Below are 20473 nucleotides of genomic sequence, written 5' to 3'. Positions count from 1 at the left end.
TCCGTATGTAATAGCAGAAGCAGCCATCAACGCGGCAAAACTGAGCAACTTACCACACGTTACTTGGGCGGGTTTGTTTTTATTTTACGTGTCCTTCAAAATAAAGGCTGCATTTGCTGAATCACAGGAAGCCATCAAGGTGAAAGCAATATATGTTTACTTGAATTTTCATTTTTGTTTGCTGTGCATCATGTGAAATACGTGTTTCTGTGTTTGCAGGTGATGGTGTGAACTTTCTGCTGACATGAGTGCGCTGTTTACATGTGAGGAGCCGGCCACATGGAGAAAAGTTTATGAGAAATACTGGGATGTAGTGGAGGCCAAGGCCAAAGGCAAGAAACCTGGGACTCTGCTGAACCTTGACCGCTGGTAATCCTCTTTCCCCTTAAGTTGTATTGTGGAACCCTTCTGACCTGCTTTTACAATATCCTACAACATTTGTTTCCGGTTAATGAACGTTGATATAAAAATTGAAAGTGTTCTTTCCTGTTAAAAATGTTTTTTGAGCTTGGATGAGTTTGCTTTGCTTTGAGTGTAAGATTAAATTGTCTGTCTGTGATCAGGTACCAACAGGAGCTGCCTACGCTGATTTCAAGTCGGCCTGCCAAACATGTCACTCTGTCAGAGCTGGAGAAACTGATGGAGTGGAAGCTCACTGTGAGTTATGTCTGTACTCAAAATCAAAAATGAAAACTTGACATACAGTTGTGCTCAGAGGTTTACAGACATTCATCGTGGGCATGAATGTCACGGTAATATTAGGCTTTTAATGATTTCTTTGAACTGTTCTTATTTGAACCTGTACTATAGTTTTGAGCCTGTTTGAATTAGAGAAAATCCAAAATAAATTCAAACTTGTGCACCCAATCCTTGTATTTTTTTAAAGTCATTAAAAATGTATGCTGTACAATCATTCCACCCTGGAAAAAGAACAGCTCAAAGAAATCATTAAAAGACCCAAAATTACCATGTCATTCATGCCCATGATGAATGTATATGAACTTCAAACAACTCTGTTTCCTCAACATCTTCCTGTTTCACTGCCTCCTTTGTAAGTGCATCTCTCTCATATATTTCTGTCACATGCACCAGTATATACTCCTTCAAACGTGTAGTATAGCTTTGAAATGGCATGAAGAGTCTTAAAGCACTCCCTTCATCAGCTGTGTCCTTGAGTGGCCCTGTGGGCTTTTCTGCAGAGAGGGAAGTTCAGGCCGAGGCTGCGGCAGCTGGTGGCTTCCAACAGTGAGGACGAGGTGGAGAAATGTTCCAGAAAGGCCTTCAGCCTTCTGCCTGACGTGCAGGCAGCGATTGCAGAGCTCAGCTCCCTGAAAGGAGTCGGCCCAGCCACTGCTTCAGGTTGGGACACCACACCTTGACCGTGTCAAGACCTCACTTTGTTCCTCTTAAATTTTACAGAATAGTGCTCAGATTGAGGGGCTGGAACACCCTGTTCTCTGTCTAGAAAATGATATCCACTCGATGGCTCTATTCAGTGTAACGTGGGGCCGACTGTCCATTTCGTTCCAGCTGTGTTAGCAGCGGGAGCTCCAGAACAGGCTGCGTTCATGTCTGATGAAGCCATGGAGAGTGTACCAGGACTAAAGCCAATCCAATACACCGCCAAGCATTACACTCTGTACCTGGAAAAGATGACTGAGAGGACTGAAAAATTAAACAGAGGTAATGACACAAAGCTGGTTACAACTTCATCTGCCTTAGTTTTCTTTGTATATTAGAGCGCTGTAGTATCATACCCCAAATATTGACACTACTCATTAAAATACTGCATAGATTTGTGCTTGTTTGATGAGCTACTTTAATCTTTTTTTATGTCTTGTGTAAAATATTTGAATGGTCCTGTTGTGTAAAAGTGCTTTACAAAAAAAAAAAAAATGCTTTTGTATTGCCTCTCGTCCTCAGTGGATCCGATGCAGGACTGGACGCCCCACAGGCTGGAGCTGTGTTTGTGGGCGATGAGCATAGCTACACAGCAGCAGCTCCAACTTCTAAAGGACATCGATGTGAAGGGGAGCGTGGTGGGGGAGGAGTGCTCCGACAGCAAAGCCGACCAGAGACCAAGAAAGAAACTCAAAACTGTTTAAAATATAACATTTTATGTGAATGCTGAATTGATAGTTCTTCAAAACTATTTTTCCAAAATAATAAAACCTTTTGCTCTGAAGTGCGGCAGATCCACTAATTCATTATGCATCTGTTAAATAACGTTAAAAGCAGTAGGATGTTGCCACAGTATTGTTCTTTATTTATATTGTTTCTAAATTAAAGCAAAGTACAATGAACAGTACAAAATAAAACAAAATATATTCATATATATACACAATATAAAATGGTTCGTTCAGAACATTTAAAAAGTACAATAGATTGAGAAATAATTAATGAGGATTTTGATATAAATTATCCATAGGTAAATTTAGTTGTCCTTTAGTTTCCTCATGACAGAGAGAAAAAAATAGCTTCTTCTGCATGTTCTCTTTGTAAACGCTGTGTTGGTACAACCTCTTGTCTGGTCTGAGAGGCTGAACCTCATAAGCTTGGCACCATTTTATTAATACGAGTAAGCAGCTCATGAAAAACTACCAGAGCAGCGCAGGTACAACTTTTATCCTAAACCATGGGAGAGAAGTGACTCTTGCTTTATGAAATGAGATGCTTGCATGATACTGAGTGCCTCAGCATTTGTGATCATGGGAATGATCTGCACTAAAGCTCGAAACTGAGGTTTCAGCAGGTGTTCCCTCCTCTCCTTTTGCATCTGTGCTCTATTACAGACTTCCCTAATGCATGTTTGGTCTGCAAGTTTATTTTGTTTAACTTCACCAGCTGAGTGGACCCTAACTTTATCATTTTTTTATCTATCAATATTGAAAATAATGTGAGAAATCAAACTAAACATCTCTTGTTTGAAGATATAATTCCATTTAAGGAGCTACAGAGGCCTGCTTTACCCCCAGAGTGCTGCAGTGAAGGGTTACCCATATCTGAGCAGAACTAAACACAACAAAAAGGATTGTTTGCACACAGTTCAGAGCAGCTACTGGATACACAGATGTTTGCACTGCGGTTTCTGTCTCTTAAGGATTCTGTGCATGATCGTGTAGACCGCTAACAGCAAAGCAGCCTCTCTGCCTGGTGCTTTGTTTTGAGCTTATATATAAAAAAGGCATTGGGCATACAGCACGATGGATTGGCATAGGAAGGTAAAAGGGAAAAAAAAAAAAAAGCTTCAAAAGAATGTTTATGTCAGAAGAGAGAATGGCACACAGCAACATGTCAGATACGTTCATTAGAAGAAGAACAAAAAAAACAACCAAAAAGGCCCACTTATGACAAAATCATGAAATCAGAAACAGCCAGTGTCAAGTATGCGTTTTGAATGAGGTGAGTGCGGGTGTTTGGTACAGTCACTTTAACACAGGTTTCATGATCTCATAACACAGTTATGACCATATCGAGACAATTCAGGGGAGGATTTGGATCATCTGAAGTCATGGATTATGGACTGCTTGTGCCATCCCTAACAGAGACTTCCTTCGACTTTTCAAAACTACCACGTCGCCTAACGACAGCAGTTACCATCATGCTGCCTGTCAGATCCACTCATTACAGGAAGATATCCTGTTTATGATTTGGCTTTGGGCTCTGCTGTAGTCTATCCTCACAGCAGCCATCCTGACACGTGGGGAGGGGGATTTCAGGTGTCTCTCACAAACTGTCACATGCTGTCAGACAGAGAGTCTCCTCTCCTTTAAGATGAGCTGGAGGATGTAGAGGAGGTGCCTTTAGAGAGGCGATGATTTTATTTTTTTTTTTCTCCAAGGTGTGTCGGTGCTGTGGTTGGCTCAGGCTCAGGGCCGGGAGATTTGGCTTACAGGAAACTGGTAAATTAATCCTTTTTTTCCCCACCAATGCTATTGAATGCTTTCTTCTTAAAATAAATAAATTCAACATTTGACATTTTTCACTTTGTATAGCCTTTCACTTTATTCCTGCATCTACTTCTGGGAGTGGTTATATTCACAGTTGACGTGTTTTACAAAATCATAGCCATAGCCCTTTTTGCAACCCTTTCGGGTTCCTATGAATCTTAAGTTAAAAGAGGCACATTAACCTCCTCTTAGGCATCCTCTTTATCTTCATTATAGGCTAACAGGGTATGTATGCATTATTCATCAACACATCTTTGCTATCCCAAGCAGTAATATTTCCTAGTATACACAAGAGTTTCCATCAGGGATACATCACTATCAACTACTGGCTGACCTTGTCTTGTTTAAATGTATCTGAAAATGGCTTATTATGGCTATTTCACACCCATTCCCTCATTTAACACAGAGTCTTCTGTCACTACTGACAGTTTCATGTGGAAGCAAATGCTGAGGACGGCCAACTGTCAAGATTGGCAAATGCTAAAAACTTTTCTTTTTCCCCCAGGCAGCCAGTGGACATTCAAATGAATTATTGATTGAAAGACTGAAAAATGGAACGTAGCATTGAGTAAATGTAATTGCTATCCTCGCCTCAGCTTTCCAAAAAGCTTGAATCACTCCGGAGATAAAATATATGACAGGAGTCCTGTCCATAATTTGTTATTTGCAGAAGACGAACTGCAGAGAGGCGTCCACACGCCGCGGGGGGGGGAAGAGCCGGGGAGACGTGGGCACTTGCAGAATTAAGCTGCATCGGCTGCAAACGAGTTAAAAAAAAAAAAAAAAAAAAAAAAAGAAAAGAAAGAAAGCTACATGAAAATATCTCAAACAGTCCAAGTTTTCACAGGCATGTCTTCTTTTCTTTTCACCTGCTGAATATTCACAAAGAGGAAATCATATTTGATCACACACACACACACACGAAAGAAAATGAAGTCTAACAGAAACCACCAGTCAGCTGGTTTCAAACCAACAAGCATGTTTTTTTTTTTTGTGTTTTGTTTTTTCACTCTGCTTTTGCCGCCTCCTTTGAGTTCTTTCTATGGCTTAGTTTGTAAAGCACTGAAGATTTATAAAACCAAGTGAGCTCGACTTGTTGGTGGTCGTCTAACAAACCAGGGGATTCTGCCTCTATTTTTCAGAGGATCAAAGCCATACAGGAGTCATCAGAAGGACAACAATCATAGCATTAGTTTTGTTTGCACCATTTTTCTCTTTTCCCCATTAAAGAGGAAAAAATACAAATAAATATACTCTTGGTTATGAACATACAATATACACATCCACTATCAAATGAAAAACGGGGACAACTTATAACACTTTTTTTTCTTTATAGGTACATTCCTTTACAAATGTATACAGTCCCTAAGAATGAGAAACTGAGGTATCGACTGGGCCTGACGTAGAGACCCCAATGCCCTCTGGGAAACAAAGGTCAGAGGTCAGGTGATGACACATCCGTGCCCTCCCCAGTTCAGTCTGTCAGCGAAGAACAAGCAGAGGCCAGTGTGTGTGTTTGTGTGTGGTGTCAGTGTGTGTTTAAGGTGTTTTTCTCCTCAGCTTGCCCACAGTGACCTGCAGAATCAGGCCGCAGCTACTCTCAAAGACAAAGAGGAGGGGGGTGTGTGTGTGTGTGTGTGTGTGTGTGTGTGTGTGTGTGTGTGTGTGTCTTTGTCTCGCTGAGAGCCACAGAGCATGACATGGCATATTTTACATGGTGCGCTTAGCAAGTTGGTGGTTGAAGTCTGAGTACGTTTGCCGAAGTGATGACCATCCAGGAAACTTCAGCTCTCATTTTCTCATCTTTTTCTTTCCCTTCCTGTCACACGGTCACTTTAACGTCCCATCTTCACGTGTTGTTTTTATTGTGTGTTTTTGTATCCACAGTGTAGGTACGTTATCAAGGAAATGATACAGAAATAGTGATGTCCTCATATGTTTTGGGACTCCATGAAGTGGAAACGACAGAAATGTTTCTAACCTTAAAAACGACAGAAGTTAAAAGATCCACATGAATCATGAATCTAAAACCTCTTCCTTCCTTCCTTCCTTCCTTCCTTCTTGCTATAACTAATTTCTTTTATCACTTAACTGGTGTCTTTGTATGCCCCGGAGAGCCTACACAGCAGCTCAAATTGAAGGAAAAGTTCTGCTAGTTGTGAAATTTCTCAGTTAAAAATTAAACCAAAACCGTCACCTCAACGCTTGTATTGAACTGCTTTTGTGTTGTTTTTATTGCTGCCTTGACAAAAATAAGCAAGCATTTCCTAAAATTTCTCCTAAAATCTTCTCAGGTCGGTCTGATTTGTGGCACAGATTCAGGTGGCTTTAAGAGAAAAAAAACAAAACAAAACACCGACACCCTATTGGCTTAAAGTGCCATCGTTGCAGCTGATCTTGATCTCTCACCTCTCATCCTTTTTTAGGTCATCTTCCTTTCCACCCCAGGCACATATGTCACGAGCTCAGATTCTTCTAATTTGGTTTTTACATGAATGAAAGATGCACTCAAAGAAATAAGTGACGAAAACGCTTTTCAAAAAAAGCCTCTGATAGTAAAAGAGCATAATGGTTAAATGCTCCTTGAAAGGTTAGTGCTGGTAATGTAGATGAGCTTTAACGTATATATTTATATAAAAAAAGAAATTAGGCTCCTCAAAATGGATCTGAGGAACTTTCACCTGTACTTCTTGCTACTGTAATCCCTCTTTAATAAAAGAGACATATTTCTTTGATTTGCAAAGTATCTGTAAAAAGGATTCTTGGTCAATTTTTAGTTTAACCGATTTCATTTGGGTCGAACTTGAGAGGAAATGCAAAGTTAACTATGGTCAAAGGGGAACCTCTGAAGTCAGTGTTTATATGACTGTGGGAGGGGGCCATCATCAGGGGGGAGGTGGTATCTGTACCCCCAGGAGCTCATACGCAAAGATGTTCCAAAAGATGGCGAAGAGGAGGAAGGTGATGAAGGAGAAGACGATGACCCACCAGGAGCACTGCTTCTGCAGACTCTCCTCGTAGCTGCGCAGGATCAGTAGCCCCATGCTGATACCCACCACGGCCCCCGACAGGTGTGCCATGAAGCTGGGTTGTGGTCCGGAGGAGGGCAATGGCGGTGAGAAACGGAGCCAGACTGCACGACCCACCTCTGAACTCACTGCAGAGGAAAGAGAGGAGAAGAAGAAACATCGCAGTAGTATCTGCTCATCACTGCAGCGGTGAGGAAATCAGACAAGACCAAAGTCCTGTCCTAGGTCCACATTTTGGGAAACATACTTCTGATGAGAGAGTTAGATGGGAAGATTGATACCAGTCTCTGATTGATCTCTTGATAAATATGCAAGGTACAGCCATCAGCTGATAAAGCTTATCTAAGCAAAAAGACTGGAAACATGAAGGAAACAGCTAGCCTGGCTCTTTTCAAAGGTCACAAACTCCAGCTATCAGCAACACTAACCAGCACATTATATCTTATTTATTTATTTCACAAAAACAAAAGTAAAAAACAGCAATTCAAAGTCACACAGGAGGTTATGTACTGGGACCAGTAACATCCTGGGTTTTTAGCTTTTCGCCAGGAGGAGAAATAATCTGGTACATTATGTAAAAATTAAGGCAACATAAGTAGAGAGTGAGCACTCATATGCACATGATAGCATTTACACTGACCCCACCGACCCTGCTTGTACTGGGTTGGACCATGGGGTTGGTCCATATTGACATGACAGCGTCACACAGTTGCTGCAGATTTGTAGGCTGCACATCCATGATGAGAAACTCCTGTTCCACTATGTGGATTGAGATCTGGTGACTGTGGAGGCCATTTGAGGACAGTGACCTCACAGTCATGTTCAGTTTGAGATGATTGAGCTTTGTGACATGGCATGTTATCTTGCTGGAAGCAGCCACCAGAAGATGGGTACACTGTGGTTCATAAAGTAATGGACCACCGAAAATATCTCCCTACACCATTACACCAGCAGCAGCCTGAATCGTTCATTCAGGATGGATCCATGGTTTCATGCCGTTCTGACCCTACCATCCGAATGTTGCAGTACAAATCAAGACTTCTCAGACCAGGCAATGTTTTTCTAATCTTCTGTTGTCCAATTTTGTAGAATTGCAGCCTCAGTTTCCTGTTTTTAGCTGACAGAAGTGGCACCTGGTAGCCCAATTCAAGGTTTGGCACTTTGTGCTCTTCTGCACCCCTTGGCTGTAACATGTAGTTATTTGAGTTACTGTTGTCTTCCTCTCAGCTTGAAGCAGTCTGACATCTGGCATCAACAAGGCATTTTCACCCAGAGAACCAGGAGAAAATGCCTATTTTCTCTTTTTCAGACCATCCTCTGTGAACCCTAGAGATGGTTGTGTGGGAAAATCCCAGCAGATCAGCAGTTTCTGAACTGCTCAGACCGGCCCATCTGGCACCAAGAACCATGCCACTTTCAAAGTCATTTAAATCACCTTTCTCCCCCACTCTGACGCTCAGTTTGAACTTCAGGAGGTCGTCTTGACTGTGTCTGCACGCCTAGATGTAGTTGGCACTGCATTAATCTGCATTAATGAGCAGTTGAGCAAGTACAGTACACCCAACAAAGTGGCCGGTGAGTATATACGCTATATACTTAGGATACAAGGACATTCAATATGTTTGAGTGTTTGAATGACAGATCTTCATGACATCATTGTAATGCTCCTAGTTATACTTTAAGCCTCTTCAGATTTCCAGATGACTCACATCTCATTCACTTATTTAAATAAACAATTTTTTATTGTCCTTTTAGGACAAAATGCCACTTGTATTACTCAGTTTACAACATATAAAGATCAGATCCCAGGTCTGAGGTGAGTTAATGTCATTGCCTAAAGATAATCTGAATGGAGTATTGCGGTCAAGTGTTTTATCAAAGTGTATTTCTGCAGACAAACGTCTCAGGGGGATTTAAATGGAACTTCATTCTAAAAATTGCTTTCAAAATGTTATTTGCCTGTGTTTGTTGGGGCTATTCCAAAGTCTCCTTAGCTGAATAAACACTCAGCACTGATACTACAAACACAGAGCAAATTATAATTTGGTTTTCACAGCTGCACACACAAATAATGTGTCACATTTTATTTTTGAAATATCTATCCCCTGTTTGTAAAACACTGAGGAGAAATATGAAATTCCAGCAGAGACTCGCTGCTCTCTCTGTTCGGGGGCGGCAGGCTTTGGACAGATGGAGGGAACATATTGCTCACTAATGAAAGTCAGAGTGTATTGGCCCTCGCATGGAGAAAAGGGACAAGTAGTATGACTCAAATGCCTTGAAAACAAAGCAGCATGTTCAATCAAGGAGCCTCTCACTCTGAGCCATTACGGATGATGGCTTAAGCAGCACATCTGTTGATCAGCTTTGCGAGTTTTTAACCCCACTCAGAAGATTCATGTCCATCCATCCATCCATTTTCTTCCGCTTATCCGGGGCCGGGTCGCGGGGGCAGAAGCCTAAGCAGAGAAGCCCAAGCTTCCCTCTCCCCAGCCACCTCCTCCAGCTCATCCGGAGGGACCCCAAGGCGTTCCCAGGCCAGCCGAGATACATAATCTCTCCAGCGTGTCCTGGGTCTACCACGGGGCCTCTTCCCGGTGGGACATGCCCGGAACACCTCACCCAGGAGGCGGCCAGGAGGCATCCTAATCAGATGCCCGAGCCACCTCAACTGGCTCCTTTCGATGTGGAGGAGCAGCGGCTCTACTCTGAGCCCCTCCCGGATGGCCGCACTCCTTACCTTATCTCTAAGGGAGAGGCCAGCCACCCTTCGAAGGAAACTCATTTCTGCCGCTTGTATTCGCGATCTTATTCTTTCGGTCACTACCCAAAGCTCGTGACCATAGGTGAGGGTAGGAACGTAGATCGACCGGTAAATCGAGAGCTTCGCTTTTACGCTAAGCTCCTTCTTCACCACGACGGACCGGTGCAGCGTCCGCATCACTGCAGAAGCAGCCCCAATCCGCCTGTCGATCTCCCGTTCCCTTCGCCCATCACTCGTGAACAAGACCCCGAGATACTTAAACTCCTCCACTTGAGGCAAGAACTCGTTCCTGAGCCGGAGATGGCACTCCACCCTTTTCCGGCTGAGGACCATGGCCTCAGACTTAGAGGTGCTGATTCTCATGCCAGCCGCTTCACACTCGGCTGCGAACCGTTCCACTGCGAGCTGGAGGCCCCCCCCTGATGAAGCCAACAGAACCGCATCATCTGCAAAAAGCAGAGATGAGACTCTGAGGCCACCAAGGAAGAAGCCTTCCGCCACCTGGCTACGCCTAGAAATTCTGTCCATAAAAATTATGAACAGAATCGGTGACAAAGGGCAGCCCTGACGGAGTCCAACACCCACAGGAAACAAATCCGACTTATTACCGGCTATACGGACCAAGCTCTCACTGTGGTTGTACAAGGACTGAATGGCCCGCAACAATGGGCCAGACACCCCATACTCCCGCAGAACCTCCCAAAGAACACCCCGAGGAACACGGTCGAATGCCTTCTCCAAGTCCACAAAGCACATGTAGACTGGTTGGGCAAACTCCCACGCACACTCGAATATCCTTGAGAGGATAAAGAGCTGGTCCAGCGTTCCACGACCAGGACGAAAACCGCATTGTTCCTCCTGAATCCGAGGTTCGACTAACGGACGCACCCTCCTTTCCAGCACCCTGGCATAGACCTTACCGGGGAGGCTGAGGAGTGTGATCCCCCGAAAGTTGGAGCACACCCTCCGGTCTCCCTTCTTAAAGATGGGGACCACCACCCCGGTCTGCCAATCCAATGGCACTGCCCCAGATCTCCACGCGATGTTGCAGAGGCGTGTCAACCAAGACAGCCCTACAACATCCAGAGCCTTCAGGAACTCAGGGCGAATCTCGTCCACCCCAGGGGCTCTGCCACCAAGGAGTTGTTTAACTACCTCAGTGACCTCACCCCCAGTGATGGTCAAGTCATCCCCGTCATCCCCAGACTCTGCTTCCACTACAGAAGGCGTGTCAGTGGGATTCAGAAGGTCCTCGAAGTATTCCTTCCACCGTCCGACTATAGCCTCAGTTGAAGTCAGCAGCACCCCCCCCGCACTATAAACAGTGTGAGTGAAGCACTGCTTTCCCCTCCTGAGTCGCCTGACGGTTTGCCAGAATCGCTTCGATGCCGTCCGAAAGTCTTTTTCCATAGCCTCACCGAACTCCTCCCACACCCGAGTTTTTGCTTTGGCCACTACCCGAGCTGCATTCCGCTTGGCCTGTCGATACCTGTCAGCTGCCTCCGGAGTCCCACAGGCTAACCAAGCCCGATAGGACTCTTTCTTCAGCTTGATGGCTCCCTTCACCTCCGGTGACCACCATCTGGTTCGGGGGTTACCACCACGACAGGCACCAACCACCTTGCAGCCACAGCTCTGAGCAGCAGCCTCAACAATGGAGGTGCGGAACATGGTCCATTCGGACTCAATGTCCTCAGCCTCCCTCGGAATGCTGTCGAAGTTCTGCCGGAGGTGGGAGTTGAAGATCTCCCGGACTGGGGCTTCTGCCAGGCGTTCCCAGCGCACCCTCACAATACGTTTAGGTGTGCCAGGTCTGTCCAGCATCTTCCCCCGCCACCTGATCCAACTCACCACCAGGTGGTGATCAGTTGACAGCTCAGCTCCTCTCTTCACCCGAGTGTCCAGAACATACGGCCGCAGATCTGATGATACGATTACAAAATCGATCATCGACCTGCGACCTAGGGTGTCCTGGTGCCATGTGCACTTATGGACATCCTTGTGTTCGAACACGGTGTTTGTTATGGACAAACTGTGGTTTGCACAGAAGTCCAATAACAAAACACCATTCGGGTTCAGATCGGGCAGGCCGTTCCTCCCAATCACGCCCCTCCAGGTCTCACTGTCATTGCCCACGTGAGCGTTGAAGTCTCCCAGCAAGACTATGGAGTCACCAGATGGAGCACTCTCCAGCACCCCACCCAGCAACTCCAAAAAGGGTGGGTACGCTGAACTGTCATTCGGCGCATAAGCGCAAACAACAGTCAGGACCCGTTCCCCAGCCCGAAGGCGCAGGGAAACTACCCTCTCGTCCACCGGTGAAAACTCCGACGTACAGGCAGCAAGCCGGGGGGATACAAGAATACCCACCCCAGCTCGCCGCCTCTCACCGAGGGCAACTCCAGACTGGAACAGAGTCCAGCCCTTCTCCAGGAGACTGGTTCCAGAGCCCAGGCCATGCGTTGAGGTGAGCCCAACTATGTCTAGCTGGTATCTCTCAACCTCACGCACTAGCTCAGGCTCCTTCCCCACCAGAGAGGTGACATTCCATGTCCCAACAGCCAGTTTCGATAGCCGGGGATCGGTCCGCCAGGGCCTCCGCCCTCGGCCACCGCCCGACACACACTGCACCCGACCCCTACGACACCTCCTGCGGGTGGTGGGCCTGCAGGAGGTCGGGCCCATGTAACCTCTTCGGGCTGCGCCCGGCCAAGCACCACGGGCTAATGCCTGGCCACCAGACGCTCTCCCTCGAGCTCCCTCCCCAGGCCTGGCTCCAGGGTGGGGCCCCGGTAACCCTATCCCGGGCAGGGTAAACTGTTCCCTTGTTTTTTCACTCATAAGGGTCTGAAGATTCATGTGTTGTTCTGAACTGTCAGCATGTGCGCGTACATTAAATATGCTGAAAAAAGAAAAGAAATAGAAATGTGAGTAATTCTAGAAAACTTACTGCAAACGAGCGCCAGGATCATGCGGAGCAGCTTGTATGGACAGCGCATCCCGGCCCAGTTCTGCAACACAAAAGTGTCTCGTCAGCACAAATGACCACAAAATATCTAACCATGTTAACAGCCTGTCAGGAAACACCTCGGTTTCTCTCTTTGGGCCATATTTAGGCCGCAAAGAAAGACAATCCATATCTGTGTGAGAGAGACGGCAGCACTTACACGAGACAGAGGCACGATTATGCACCTGGCTGGTCTCCACTTACTGGTTCCAACCCAGTGGCACTCTATTAATTAGGGCTAAGATAATTTAAGGCAATGGGAGAACGGGCCAATGAATAGCCTTTGTGATTCCCCGGGGGAAAAAGAACAATGGCACCCCGTCTTAGAATAACACATTTACTCTCCAGGATGAATAATTGCACCAGTCCCATCCTTTCTCAGGTCCCCGGCTGTGGGAATATGACCCAGCGCTTCTCTTCTCTCACAGCACAAAAAAAGGAATGGAGAATATCATGTAAAATTCAGGAGGAGCGTATAAATAAAACCTGCTGTGACCGGAGGTTTAAAACAAGCCCAGAGTGGGAATGCAGGTAAAGTCAAAGTAGATTTTTTAAAAAAAATAAATAAATGATTAATATCGAGGAGGGGAGAGGTTAACGCAGCAGAGTGGAAGAGGAGGTCTGAGCTGGGAGTGATGTGATGGTTACTGCCCTCTCTGACGGGACAGTTTGCTTTGATGCTTCTACTCTTACAGGAGGTGAAGGGCAATCTGTAGCCGAAGCACGGCCATTGCATCTTGTCTGTTATGGATCCTGTTATGATACTCAAGAGGCTGAAATGGAGAGACACAAAACTCAAAACCTGGTCACAAACTATAAGTTTTAAAGACTTTATCCAGAGCTATATGATTTCTAGGCAGTCAGGTACAGAACCTCGCTGAACCTGAAAATGTCATGATGGCTTGAAATTTACTGGGTCAAAAAAACCCCCAGAACAAGTTGACAAAACTCATCAGTGCAGAACTAAGAGGCACCTTAAAGGATTTCCCAACAACAACCAGGCATCAAGTGTAACAGACCAAACAAACTGTAAGCTGCTATGAGCACACAGTAACAGTTACAGAGGCTTTGCTTTGTGCCTGTCAGCGCATTTCAATTTCCATTTCTCCTGGCGCCTTCGCTGCCCACAGTCAACAGCGATTAGTTAAAGCTAGTCGTCAGATGTATCGCCGCCTTGAGTTTAGAGGAGCACGAAGAAGCGGACTCGTGCCAAACACACGCAAACGAAGGCTGTTTAAAAAATAAATAAATTTTTTTTAAAAAAGGCTCTCGAAGCAGCATCAGGGGAATTCACTTCCTGTTTTTTTTAGTGGACACAAACTGAATAAATAAACAAAAAGCGAGTCAGTGATTCAGATGACAAAAGAACAAAATTGAAGGGTTAGCATCTGGAGAATACCAGCCATGAGCAACCTAAAGAAATAACTTCCTTTTGCTAATGAGACGATAACAGATGATGAATATTGTGTTCTGTTGCATCCATGTGATCCTGCTGTGGCAGAAAAAAAAAAAAAAAAACACCAACTAGCATTTTCTACAGGTTTCAAATAAACCAATAAATAAGAACAAAACAGCGAGGTCCAGGTTGTTGGTCTGTTCTGACATTTTGTCCCTACTCAAAACCATTTTCAGACATAACAATGGAGGCGAGATGATGATGATTGCAGTTACCATGACGACATTGGCCAGATGCGCCGAGCACAGAGCGTAGACCCCCCCGGAGCCCCCCACCACGGGAGCACGCATGTCGGTGATGGACACCGTCAGCGAGCCTGCACAGACAGAAAGGGAGGGAGGGAGGGAGAGAGAGAAGCATATTAGCAGTGAAGATGTGAGAGTGCGCACACACAATGCAGAGAGATCGAGTGCGTTTTGTGTGTTTTTAGAAAAAGAGAAAGTGTGAGCAGGGGGGGTAAAAACAAAGGGAGAGTCAGATTACTCATCACGCAGCAGCACAAGTCACCTTCCTCACAGCATTTTTCCAACAGACTCAGTGTTAAAAATCACACTGCTCACAGGGGCTGTGCTACATCAGCCGACCTTCACGTGCCCTTTTATATTAAATCCACGGCCCACTCTTAAATGCGCACAGTGCACGCACACACTCAGGCGTTTGCATGCCGTATTGCACATGCTTTTGTGCTGTCTGCTAAAACTGCAGCAGACTGATTACATAAAAATGTAGAGGGCTGAAGGTAATGTTTCCTAATTGGACCTTCCTTCGGGAGGCTGATGTCTGATCAAAGCGAGGCCGGAAGAGCAAAGTGAAACCTTGCTGAGGAGGATAATGTCCAATTTGTGTGCTCTAAATGCTTTGTGTTAAATTCATGAGTGACATCTAATCTGGGATGTGGCGATATGGAAAGAAGCCAAATGGGTCTAAAACGATCGTTGTAGCATAAAAAGAGTGGCAGTGACAGAGGGATGAGCACAATGGCACAACACAGAGTGACTGCACTCTTATATAACAGCTACGTTACGCTGTGTTTTGACTTGTAACAGCAGGTGTAAATAATAAAATTAACAATGGCTGAAATTCCATTTGCTCACTGTCACGCTGCTATGGTTTAGTAGGACAAATAACATTAACGTGATTATTAACACCTGTACTTTTCCTGCTATGATAAGTCAAAACACCTGCTATGAAGAGGCTCATTTAACAACAAGCTGGGATCCAGCAGCGGTTATTTGGTACTCTTTTTGGAGTGAGTGGTTAAAAGCACTGCGTGCACAGGTATCTTCAATCACTGCGAGCCTCGGGTCAGGTTTGGTAGACCTGTCCCACCCTGACAGGGGAGTCTGAAGGAGCTGTCAGTCACGCCCACCCCCAATCGTTGTTCAGAAGTGGTCTAATCAGGCAACAGAAGTCAAAGCACATGTGTGGGTGAGCTAGAGCAGTGTGGCAGCTTTAACCCTCACCCTGCCTCGTGTTCCTCTGTTTAAGTCAGAGTATTTTTCTACAGTCATGGACTTTTAGATTATTAATTAAATGGAAAAAAGCACTAGTTACATAAAACGCAACATGCCTTGCGGCTAAATTACATAATGGACTTGGCCTCTCAATTGGCCTACTGAACAAGGACTCACAGATACTGAAACTACCCAGGCTTCACTAACCTGTGCAAAAAAATGTAAACATCTATTGATATTGACATGAAAGAGCCGCTGAAATTGCAAACATCTGCATTAAGTGTGTGACCATTCAGAGCTTCTCTACATGAAAGATACTGCAGTACTCACAGCTGCTATAGAGTAGTTTTACTATTAGTACATTTCCAGTACACAAGGAACTTTGAATGGCGCAGGTGTACTACATGTATGCAATCCCTGGCCACTTTATTAAGGAAACCTGTTTAACTGCTTGTTAATGCAAATATATAATTAGCCATTCATATGACAGTAACTCAGTGCATTTAGGCATGGAGACATGACTTTGGACGTAGCATGGTTCAAAGTCCCACCCTGACAGGTGCATCTGACCAGATGGGCTGGTCCGAGCATTTCAGAAACTGCTGATCTACTAGGATTTTCCTGCATAATCATCTCTAGGGTTTACAGAGAATAGTCCAAAAAAACCCAAAACTATCCAGTGTGTGGCAGGTCTCTGGGTGAAAACGTCAAGGCTCAAATAACTGCTCATTTCTGCATGCCTTGTTACAACCAAAGCATGCAGAAGAGCATCTCTGAAAGCACAAACCGTTGCCTGGTCTGAGAAGCCTCGATTGCTTTTTTCAGAATTTGGCGTAAACAACATTAAAGTACGGATCCATCCTGCCTTGTATTAATGATTCAGGCTACTGGTGTTGGTGTAATGGTGTTGGGGATATTTTCTTGGCTAAAATGTCTGAGGAATGTTTCCAGCACCTTGTTGAATCTGTGCCATGAAGAATTAAGTCAGTTCTGAAAACAAAAGGAGGCCCACCCAGTATTAGCAAGCTGTACCTAATAAAGTGTCCAGTGAGGGCAAGTATACATTGATTTTGTCAAACATACAAATTCAGCACCGGCATAAAAAAAAAAAAAAAAAAATCTGCGAATGACAGGAAATATAATCAAATAGAATATAGAGTTTGTGTTTTTGTTCCTCTTTTCTATCATCTCTTTCCCGCTCACCAACCGGTGCCGCGCTCTGAGCCTGGTCTCTTCTTTTAAAAAAGGAACTCATCCTCCCCAAACATCACCGAGTGCTTAATCAAAGGGGATCATCTGATCGTTAGGGGGGGTTCTGCTTCTAAAACTGTAGGATCTTCCCCTTAGAACATCCAGCGCCTTGATGACTTGCTGTGAGCTGAGACACATTTCCTGACACAAGAACTGTAACTGTTACAAAAGTTGATCTCATCCTGCGCCATTGCTTGTGGGCTGCATATTAAGTTCAACACAGGGATGTGTTTTGAGAGCTGTTGCTTCAAACAGGGTGACGTGAACTTGACAATGCAACGTTTTCAGATACGAGTCAAATGTTAAAGCAAAGGGAGTATCTCAGTAGGAGGTCTGTTCAGATTTGAACAAGAATAACAACAACAAAAAAAAAAATGCACCAAACAGCCAAAACATAACACAAAATCACATTTACAGAGCTGTGCATGTTACAGTGTTTCAAATGTATAACCATGATTGCTGTTTAAAAAAAAAAAAAAAAAAAAAAAAAAGGATTGCTGCGATGCTATGAAGTAGGACAGAATCCCAAGCTGGAGAAATCACTGGCAGTTGCTTGCGAGGACAACGTTAGCCCCTGTTAATTATGCAAATGAGCTGATAAGGGAAGCGGAGAGGGCTGATAAAACAACACAGTTTCTTTTTAATCACGGCTGGGGTTTGCTGGAGTTGTGATCTCAGATCTATAATGCATGTTGGAAGATTCACATTCTGTGTGTGTGTGTGTGTGTGTGTGTGTATGTGTGTGCGCGCATGCACACTGGGACCCCACAGAGTAAACACAGTCTTAAAGAACGCCTTGTCAGCCCGACGGTGCTGGTGATGATCGTGGAAAGACAGATGGTAATCAGAATGTGTTCCCGAGTCATTCATCTCTCTTCGCTCTGACACCTATGGGCTATTTCATGTGGATTTATGGAGCATATGAAGGTTGGTGCTTCAGAAAAAAGATTTGAGAAGATTCGCAGTGGCCCATTTTTGTAGTTCCACCAAATTGCAATTACGCAGTGTAGCATACAGTATGTGGTCTCTGATCTCTTCAAAGTAAAGAAAAAATGTATTTGGAGCAACTTCAGCAGCATCGACTTCTGAGTTTCTCTTTTTTTGGGCTTCTTCTGGGACTTGCCTTTAGTTAGTTTATTAAGTCCATGCATTAGAGCTGGTGATATAATGAAATGAGAGGCATCATCTGAGATTTTGGTTGCGCTAATGTGATTGTGGTTAAATGTAGTCGTTTTCCAGCCTTGAAGATTCAGTTTAGTTAACAGATACAATTTTCCATTCCAATCCATTTTCATGTCTGCCACGGTATGTTTTCGACTTCTGTCCCATTTTGTTAGGGAATTCTGAGGGAATTTGTACACAAAGTCCACTTGGAGTCAGGGGTGAGTAGGTTGTAAAGTTCAACAGTCAAGGTCAATGAGACCTGACAAGTCATACTTTATTTGTGGCAAGGGTACAGGATGACTTCACTGTACTGAGGGGCCAGTGGATGGGGCCATGTTCTAATCTATAAAAATGCAGCGAGAACACCGAAGAAGAGTTGTGGATGGGTCTTCCAGCATGACAATGACCCAAAACATACAGTCAAGGTAACAAAGAAGCGGCTAAAGAAGCAGCACATTAATGTTACGGAGTGGCCTAGCCAGTCTCCAGACCTCAGTCCTATAGAAAAATCTGTGGAGGGAGCTGAAGCTTCGAGTTGTCAAGCGGCAGCCAAGAAACCTAAAGGATTTAGAGTTTCTGTAAAGAGGAGTGAGCCAAAACCGGCCTGTGTGCAAACCTGGTGACCAGCTACAATTAGTGTGTTACTGCTGCTAACAAGAGGTTCTCCACCATGTATGTATCATGTTTTGCTTGGGGATCAAATACTTATTTTACTCAATAACATGCAAATCAGTTTATAACTTTTATGTAATGTGTTTTTTTTCTGGATGCTTGGCTGATATTCTGTCTCTAAAATGAAACTGCCATAAAATTGGAGGCCGCTAATTTCTTTGTAAGTGAGCAAAATTACAAATTCAGCAGGGGATCAAATAATTATCCCCCCTGTACTTACTTTAGCTAAATATGTTGTTTGCTATTTATTGCTAGGCTGACATCATGCAGGGTAGTTTCAGCACTTTTATGATTTAGCTAAATGCTACGCTGTGGATAGAAGTGAATTTAAAAAGTTGCAGGCTGTAAAACTGGAAAATTAAAAGCAAGAAGTTACATCTCTCTATAGCTGTGGGGACTGCAGAGAGGATGTCCTCAGTGGGTGCATCACTACCAGCAAATCTTTTCACATACACGAAATCAAATGATCCAGAACGAATGACAAAACACTGCTTTGAACAGCTTTACGAGTAGATAAGTTAGCTGACTTGCTATGAACATGATTCACCAGTTCAGATCACTTCATTTTAGGAGACACTCAGGGATGTGACACCACCATCTGCAGGTGAGGAAGAGGAAACAACCTGAGACCTCCGGCTCAGAGGAAGAGCAGAGCCCCACAGGGAGGATACAAACTGGTATCTCTTCCTGCTCACTCGGCTTTGGTGAGAGGCTTCTGAATACAGTATGAATACTGAACAGGCGTGTCATGTGGGCTCGTCTGCCTCGGGGGATTTAAGATTTAGGATTCTCGCACTCAGCAGGCGCTGAGACGTGAGGTGTGCGATTACTTCAGCGGTGAGCTGACACTTTCCATCTCAAGCACATATTATTTATTGGTGCCATCATCATCAACACCCTCAAATCTTTTTGTGAGCTTGCAGCATCCTCAAGTCAGCTGCAGTGTAGACAGTAAAAATGATGCATTTTATAAAGTGTATAGGTCAACCACACACTCAGGGCTATACTCTGACTACTGCAGTAAAGTAAATGCTGCTCAGAGAACTGAGCCTCTCTGTTAAACCACACATAGATACTCCAGGCTGCCCTTAAGCTATGGGTCAAATTGGGATTTCCAGTTTCTGCGGGACAAGGTACAGACAACTTAGTGGTGAGCTGACCCGAGGCCAGTGTTTGGCAGTGCCTGAGGCTGCACTGCTACGTAGCCACTAAAATAGAGTACAGTAAATGTTCTAACCTTGAAAAATAGGGTGAAACGTGACTTCAGTGTCTGCTTTCTAGACTTTGTATATGTGGGCAAGTATCAACTGTGGCTACTTCAACTAATCATTTTATAGTTAAAGGCCTTAAACTGCAAAAAACCCAAGCTCAGAATTTACAAGTCTGTCAGCATGTTAAATGTTAAAGTTTCTAACAGTAAAATTAGAAAAAGACTGAACAAGTATGCCCTGTTTGGAAGAGTGGGGTGATGATATAGGCTTGTTTTGCGACCACAGCTTGTAGTCACTGAGTTAACCATGAACTCCTCTGTATACCAAAGTATTTTAAAGCATTTAATCCACTTTGTAGAGAAACTGGGTCATGCAACAGGACAATAATCCCAAGAAATGCAGCAAACCTACAACAGAATGGATGGAAAAAAAAAAAAAAAAGCATCAAGGTGTTGCAATGACTCCATCAAAGTCCAGACCTGTTGAATCATGGGGTGTAATTTCTTTTTCACACG

General features: G+C 44.4%; 2 protein-coding genes across 4 annotated transcripts in view; one reads left to right on the top strand and one right to left on the bottom strand.

Annotated features, from left to right (window-relative positions):
- The first annotated feature begins 1 nt into the window (after window position 1).
- Window positions 2-2162, top strand: LOC115797783 (uncharacterized). Its single transcript, XM_030754280.1, has 6 exons — window positions 2-139; window positions 220-369; window positions 564-657; window positions 1200-1359; window positions 1531-1683; window positions 1924-2162. Exons 2-6 carry the CDS (start codon window positions 245-247, stop codon window positions 2103-2105), a joined length of 714 nt encoding a protein of 237 aa, XP_030610140.1. The 5' UTR covers window positions 2-139; window positions 220-244; the 3' UTR covers window positions 2106-2162.
- A 3102-nt stretch (window positions 2163-5264) lies between these two features.
- The window catches only part of rhbdl1 (rhomboid, veinlet-like 1 (Drosophila)), a 46073-nt gene continuing 30864 nt past the window's right edge, over window positions 5265-20473 (bottom strand). For 2 of the 3 annotated variants that reach the window (XM_030754320.1, XM_030754321.1), the window contains exons 6-8: window positions 14422-14522; window positions 12694-12754; window positions 5265-7107 (exon numbers count right to left, since the gene is read on the bottom strand). In XM_030754320.1, coding sequence (XP_030610180.1) covers window positions 6836-7107; window positions 12694-12754; window positions 14422-14522 — 434 coding nt within the window. In that variant the 3' untranslated portion in view covers window positions 5265-6835. The remainder of the gene's footprint in view (window positions 7108-12693; window positions 12755-14421; window positions 14523-20473) is intronic. The other variant, XM_030754322.1, reaches the window with a different exon arrangement.

Source organism: Archocentrus centrarchus, chromosome 19, assembly GCF_007364275.1.
Source record: "Archocentrus centrarchus isolate MPI-CPG fArcCen1 chromosome 19, fArcCen1, whole genome shotgun sequence".
In the NCBI taxonomy this organism is placed as follows: domain Eukaryota; kingdom Metazoa; phylum Chordata; class Actinopteri; order Cichliformes; family Cichlidae; genus Archocentrus; species Archocentrus centrarchus.
The sequence above is the reverse complement of the archived record's forward strand: the minus strand, read 5'-3'. Positions and strand labels throughout refer to the sequence as shown.